The sequence below is a fragment of the Ascaphus truei genome, chromosome 9, assembly GCF_040206685.1.
Source record: "Ascaphus truei isolate aAscTru1 chromosome 9, aAscTru1.hap1, whole genome shotgun sequence".
Classification (NCBI taxonomy): Eukaryota; Metazoa; Chordata; class Amphibia; order Anura; family Ascaphidae; genus Ascaphus; species Ascaphus truei.
Window position 1 is genome coordinate 62,808,093 of NC_134491.1, and position 7,567 is coordinate 62,815,659.

General features: G+C 46.5%; 1 protein-coding gene across 1 annotated transcript; it reads left to right on the forward strand.

The window, feature by feature from the left end:
- The first annotated feature begins 5,391 nt into the window (after positions 1 to 5,391).
- LOC142503271 (olfactory receptor class A-like protein 1) lies at positions 5,392 to 6,369 on the forward strand. The gene has a single exon (XM_075615433.1). The coding sequence runs from the start codon at positions 5,392 to 5,394 to the stop codon at positions 6,367 to 6,369; it is 978 nt and encodes a 325-aa protein (XP_075471548.1).
- Positions 6,370 to 7,567: the final 1,198 nt, after the last annotated feature.

Below are 7,567 nucleotides of genomic sequence, written 5' to 3' on the forward strand. Positions count from 1 at the left end.
TATCTCCCATGGTACCTCAGGTATGTTCATTTTTCAGCACAGACATATCTCCCTAATTTATATGGAGTGAGGTTTGAGGGGATATATAGGTAGGTATAGCAGGGTCTCTCCCCCGGTCCCCCACTTACCTCCGCTACAGCAGGGGAAAATTTCAGGTGTTGCAGAGAGTTGTGGAGGGTTTTGCCATTTTGAGATTGTGCATGCATGGGCAGTGAGATTACGCATGTGTGACAGGTGGCCATTAGAGGAACAGGGCTCAGCGGGGACTACAAGCCCTGTAATACATAGGGGCAAGTAGTCAGGTGCCACAGATAGGCCAATAGGGCTGCGAGGATACCCCTGCTCGAGAAAGGATAGATTTTACGCGCTGGAGACTACGCCAGTCGGAGCTGGGACATCAGAGGGTAAGGGTGTAGGTTCAGGGTGTTAGAATGCCCCTGCACTAGGCCAGAGACCCCCTGTTAGGTCCCAGCTAGGCCCCAACTCCCACATAGCTTTTGGTTGCTATATGAGCAGGCCCTTAGACAGGGACATTGCCCCACTTAGTATCATTACTGTCAGGGACACAGCTAAATGCTGTGCAGCAGTTGCGCCCTGTAGTCTGCGACCAGACCACAACCGCAAGGCACAGAGACTATCTTCACGGTGGGACACTCCAACTAGATACCACCCCACGTGGAGGCGGACACCATTGCGGAAAACTTCGCTGGATCAGCAGATCCCCTATCTTCAGTTGGCACTACTGGGTGTTGGAACACCCGAAATGTATCCCACCATTCTACAAGTGCACCAACAGTAACATCCGGTTTTGGGCAGCTATGTCACACACACAAACACACATTGGGTGGGTTGACAGGGCACCTAAGTACTTTGGGGTAAACCAGAACGGGGTGTGGACACAGTGTTGGGCACAGTGTGAGGGTACGGCCCTGTGAGGCCTGAGTGGTTCTGTTATTATTATTATTCTTAAGCATTCAGTAAATTTGTTATACCCTACCAGTGTTTATTACTTATATTGTGTCCTGCACGGGGTTATCCCACATAGTAGGATCCAGTACAGGTGGAGGTGCTGTCACCCGATGGAACAGACACACCCCAGACTCCAAGCAGTGGAGGCTCTGTCCTCCTGTGAGCCACAGGTAACGCACCACACACACGGTAGCCGCCATATCTCCCAGGGTGTGGGGGAAAGTGCGAAGCATTTGGAGGCGCTACTGAGATCTCAGACCTGGGGTGCCCTACTCAGCAGTCCAAATTAAGTCAATCTAATTCTCCACCATGCTGGTACCTTCAATACATGAGTTCCATGCCTGGGCCTTCAAGGTCAAAGAACCACCCAGCCACGTGGTTGCAGTGGGGAATGTCCATACTCATGTCCCAAACAGAGATCTGGGACCAACTAAATCGACTCCCCGGTCTAAGCAAAACATGGATTAGAGGGCGCGAATTTGATACCACATTCCAAACCGTAATGGTACACAGTAGCGAATGAAAACCAAATTTTGTTTTTGGAACCCCCAGATTGGTGAAGCACCATATTACTAACGGCGGGTCAAGAAATATGCCATGTAGATGCTTCACAGACTCTCCATACCCCAGAGGCCCGGTTCAAAGGCTACCCGCTCATATTTCCTAAGTTAATAGAGATCTGGGAAATGTTCATCTCAGGACTCTCTCAGAGGCCCCCTCTAAAGCCGCAATGTCCCCCTTCCCCTAACTCCCCGGGGGATGGCCAACTCCTGCTCCAGTCTCCAGAACCCCCAACAGGGTAGACATACTCTACCCTGGGTAACCTTCACCCCAAGTGCCGTGCAAGGGGCTCTCAGCTGGGCCAGGATTCACCCACCCCTAGTCCAGGGGCTGGAAATTATGGTCGATTATCAAGTGTCGGCTCTGCACTGGGAGTGACCCTACCCCAACTAGTGGAGGCCCTAACTATGTCTTCACAGTCACAGAATTACAGAAAGCTCAAGGCATTCTCAGGGATAGTGCCCATGCCTTTAGGAGAAGAAGGGTTCGAGACCTGGAGGGAGCACACTCTCCCCATTATAGATGAGTGGTCTTACTCAGAGGCTATCAAGAGACAAAGGCTGGCCGAATGCCTCCGACCCCCTGGCTGTGAAACTGGTACGGATGCACTAGGACCCAGAGGGAGACATTACCGCTCACGAGTTAGTGGAACTCTTAACACAATCTTATACCAGCAAAGATGACGAGGACGAGCTCCTGGATCAGTTCTAGGCTCTCCGCCAAAAGGACGGAGAAGAATTATCCGCATGTGCCCGCAGGCTCCAACTATCCCTGTGGACACTGCTCTCTAAGAAAAAAATTCTGGCTGCAGTGTGGACTAGAACCAGTTCAAACTACTGAAGGGATCACTACTGTCACACCATGTACAGTGGCGGTCAGCTTTAATCTAAAGCGGCTGCCTCCGTGGGTATTTTTAACCCGCGGGCGGCGCGTGGCTATCTTCAGCCGTTTTCGGCCGGTTTTCCCGTGCCTCGGGCACTTTCAATAATAAGCGCCATTGGCGCTTATCTATTGAAGTGGCCGCCGCGCGGGAAACTCCAATTCAAATCGGAGACAAGCCCCGAGGATTGGCCCGCATTTAACCCGGCATGCTTTAGAATAAAGCTGGCCGGGACAGTAGTCCTTTATATGTGAGCAGATCCTGCCACCGCCATACCCCCTAGCTACATGACTTGATGTGGCACATCAGAAAGCACGAAGTCCAGCTACACTTTCATGCCCCTAAAAAGACCAAAGAGCCCCTCAAGGGGGAAGCAAAGGGGGCGTCAGCTCCATAGGTCAAAGCGAGCTATAGCACTGAAGAGGATCCTCCTCCCAAGTCACCTACAGCCAAGTCCAGAACATCTGTGAGAATATCCCCTACCTACAGGGATCGCATGGAACCAAGTGGCATCATCTGCTACAGCTGTGGTCAGAAGGGTCACTTCTCGCGGGATTGTCCGGAACAAAAAAAAACTTTAACTAGAACGTTCCATCCCAAATCCATGGTATGCAAGGTTCAGACCGCAGAAAAAACCTCCCCGCCCTAAGAGAGTGCGCCAGAGGCACAACCCCGATGCTTACTGTCACGTAGGAACAGATGCCATCATCTGTGTCCTCGTGCACGGCATATATGCCTCTTCCTTGCTGAACACATGATCCCAGGGGACAATTGTGTACAGGCCATTCTATGACTTACATCTTAAGCATCTGCCCTTGCAGTTGGCCGTCAAGATGCAGCTGTGGGGACTCAGCCTTGAGGAGTATCCATAGACTGCGGGGTGCAGGTTCAGCTGGAAATACCCCAACTAAACACTGGCACGTCCCACACTATTGATGTGGAGGTGCTAGTATGCCCTGAGACTCGGGAACACCCAAGTTCTCTGCTCATATTGGGAACCAACACCGACGTATTGCGGGCAGTGATCGTAGCCTACTGCAATATGCCGGCGAACTACCTCTGACTGCCTTACAGATCCACCCAGTACTACTAGTAATGTGTTGCAAGATATCGGCCCAAGATGGGCATGGGTCATATACAAGCTTAGAGCAGGGGTAACCGAGATTCCACTAGGGGGAGTGAAGCGCATGGCCACAGTGTGCTGTTATCTTGGCCGAGACCGATCACCTCTTCTCCCTATAAAGTACGCTGGAGGAAGATCACCTCAGAGGCTACAAGTTGGTGCCTGAAGTGCGGGAATGGACATCCAAGCTGCCGGAAGGATCAAGATGTTTATCCCTAACATTTCTCCTTACCACATGGCCTTCAATCATGGTCAGAAATTGAAGCGATTATATCCTATCACTACCGTCGAAACGATGGCTGCACAAGCTACCACCACCACCCCGGTACAAGATATGCCAGCCAGGCTGGCCTTTGACTTCGGGGACTCAACTCTGTCTGCAAAGTGGAGGGAGCGGCTGACGGCCAAGTTAGAAAGATGAAGAGAAGTATTCTCCACTAGCGATATAGATGTGGGCTGCAGCCGAAACGCCCAACACACCATCTGGCTAAGTGATACCACCCCCTTCCGGGAACTGTCCCATCGCATCGCTCCCTGAGATGTGGAAGACGTGAAATACGTTCTACAGGAAATTGCAGGCATTGCGGGGAGTTGTGGAGCGGCGACTGTGTTGCTGGAGGTTCCCGGTGGCTCCCTGTGCTGGGTGCCACCATGTTGAGGTGGCCATTAGAGGAACAGGGCTCTGTCGAGACTACCAGCCCCATAATGTATAGGGGCAAGTAGTCAGGTGTCACAGATAGGCAGAGGGGATCTCCCTGCTCAAGAAAGGATACATTATGCACGCTGGAGACCACGCCAGTCGGAGCTGGGACATCAGAAGGTAAGGGTGTAGGTGCAGGGTGTCAGTAGGCCCCTGCACTAGGCCAGATACCCCATGTTAGGCTCCAGGTAGGCCCTGACTGGGGCATGGTGTGGGGGTACGGCCCTGCGAGGCCTGAGTGGTCCTGTTATTATTCTTAAGCGTTCAGTAAACTTGCTATACTCTACCAGTGTGTATTACTTATATAGTGTTCTGCACGGGGTTATTCCACATAGTAGGATCACGTACAGGTGGTGGCGCTTTCACCAGATTGATCAGGCACACCCCAGGCTCCAAATATATATTGTGCCCTTGACACAGTCCGCCAAATCTACCATGTGCTATTATACTTTCCCTGGCAGCACACAGCACCTGCCCCCAGCTTAGGGGTTAGAGCGAGGTTTCTCTTCTTTTCACTATATATATTTCCCCTCAAATCTCACTCGATATAAATTTGGGATTATCTAGAGATACTATAACATTATGACCTCCTCCTCACCACAAACTTGTGCGGTATGTCATTTTTTTAAACAAACTGTATATAAAATGCAATTTGCCTTACTGAATATCGTTTTTTTTTTACAAATGTTATTCCGTGAGCTATTAACATGCCAATATATTCGATTTTGTAAAGATCAAATTGAAGTTAGTAGAATATCCTCCTGAAAGTCAGTTTCATGCAATATTACTGTAACTGAATTGATCAAACTTCTTTTCATCAATTTGGCTCTGCTTGTGCCAGTCAGTGAATTGAGGAATGGTTATTGGAGCAGTTACATAGTGGAACCGTATAATGGCATATACCAAAGAATCTGAAGGATACTGCTTTCCTTTTACCTTTCCCATATTCTGGCTCTTGTGATTCTGGGACAGGTTGTTCTAAATAATGGAGAAGCCATGTGGAAACACACCTTATGGTTTTAATTTCAGGCTATAGAAGAAAAACATACATGTCCCATGCTGCTGCTGGTATTTTTTTAAGTGAGTGTTGTGTTTCTGCAGATTATTGTATAACATGTGTGTACTGTACTTGCAGGTGGCTGAAGCTGAAAAAGGGTCATGGAGATTCATCTTCTTTTTAAAACCCTCTGCTTCTTCTTTTTGGTGGTAATCGGGATTCCTGGCAATGCCTACATTTTGTTGAAATTTTCCTATATCAGGATAATAGAGAAGAAGCTCATGCCAACCAACATCATTCTGATGGTACTGGCTTTAGTGAATTTTCTTGTTGTCCTCTCCCGTGCCATCCCCCAGTCCCTGGATGCCACAGGACTGGAGGACTTACTGAATGACACAAATTGCAGACTCGTCATGTACACCTATAGAGTGAGTAGAGCCATGTCCATTTGTGTCACCAGTTTGCTTAGCTGTCACCAATGTATCCTCATTGCTCCCAACACCGGGCTGTGGGCTTATCTCAAGAAAAAGGTGACACATAATGTTTTGGTCATCATTATAGCAATCTTGTGCATTAATCTCATGCTGTACCCTAGCGCTATCATGTACAACCATGCCAGGAGAAATTCCACAACTTCGCCATATACGTTGCGTGTGGTCTACTGCAATACAGACTTTTTGACCTATATCTCTTATATTGTTAATGGAGCATTCTTTGCCATCAGAGACTTTCTTTTTGTGGGACTCATGACTCTGGCAAGTACATACATTGTGTATGTGTTGCTCTGTCATGAGAAATCCATAAAAGGCATACGGAGCTCGGACAGAGACAAAGGAAAATCAGTTGAATACAAGGCTTCTAGAGCTGTCATCTTGTTGGTTGTCATGTATTCATTGTTATTTGGTTTGGATAACTGCATGTGGATCTACACCCTGACCCTATCTAATGTGAGTCCTATCATGACTGATGCCAGAATAGTCCTAGCTTGCTCTTACCCTGCCCTGAGTCCTATAGTCATCATCGCTACCAATCCAAAATTGCAACAGAGGGCAAACAGTTTACATAGAGGAAGACTGTTACCCTGGAATCACAAGGGAGATTCAAGAAGCAGCATTCATGTGAATAGCATCAGCAAATAGCTGTAATGAGACATGGACATATGTTTGAACACTGACACATTGTTTATGGTTTTTAAAACCCAGATGTATATAATACTTCAGAATAAAGGTAGGTAGTTAAAAAAAAGTAATGTATTCCTTGTAGTTCTGCAGACAGAAGACTAATGATTGAATATGTTTATATACTGTACACATTTAAAACCAACTTGAGACTTTATTTCGGTCTTACAACCTGAACTGTGGTGATACTGTATGATCAGTTATATTCAACTGCTTACAGTATATTCAATGTAACACCACCATACCTATACTTTACTTATAAATAAACGACTAAAAGTCCTCTTCATTCAAAGATACTGTTAACGCTGTTTGAAATTATATATGTTTAAACTTCTCACAAAAGTTTGCAAACTCAGCAAAATGTGCAGGGTTTGGAAGGGGGGAAATGCATGAAAATCTCAAGGGGTTACATGACCAATGTGTAGATCCCATCGATCATGTGCGCTCATTTTTTTTTATACAATTAACAACTTAACAACAATGAATAGTTTGCACATATCTGATTGGAAAACTTTCAAACACTTTCTCCTGTATTCTATTCACAATGTTCCAGTCAAAACCAACTCACTGTATCAAATAGTACTGCTTCCAACTTAAAACCTTCAGTGTCAGAGGTGTTAAATCCTGCTGACTCCACATTATGTATTTCAAACTTGGTTCAAACCCTTTTCTGGCCTTACACTCATGTGCCCCATATTATATGAAGTTGATCATTTCTCTTTACAACCTTCATTGCCTTCTTTATTTGCTAAAGCCTGTCTCCTTATTCTCCATGTGTCTCCATTGCTCTGTTACACCTGAGACATTGTTCTCTGTGAGATTATTATTACCCGACACTATGGGTCTCCCTGGAGATCTTTCCTTGTTCTTATGTATTTTGGGGAGAGTATAGAACGTGGCTATGGTATTTATTTTGATGTGCATAAATTCGTGCTCTTTTTTGCCAATGAGTTTATGGTCACGACCATCACATAATATGAGTAGAGTTCCATTTTGAACTTATTGGTGGGGTCTCTATCTAAGAGATGATATGTTTGTTTGTCCTTCAGAATATGTTTGTTTTCTTTTACATAATCTATAGTGTTATGGATAACGATATTGCCTCCTTTGTCTGAAGGTTTTATCGTTATTTTATCATTATCCATTAGTTCTTGTAAAG

Coding starts and splice junctions, on each gene's coding strand:
- LOC142503271 (XM_075615433.1), top strand. CDS start 5,392: ATGGAGATTCATCTTCTTTTTAAAACCCTCTGCTTCTTCTTTTTGGTG.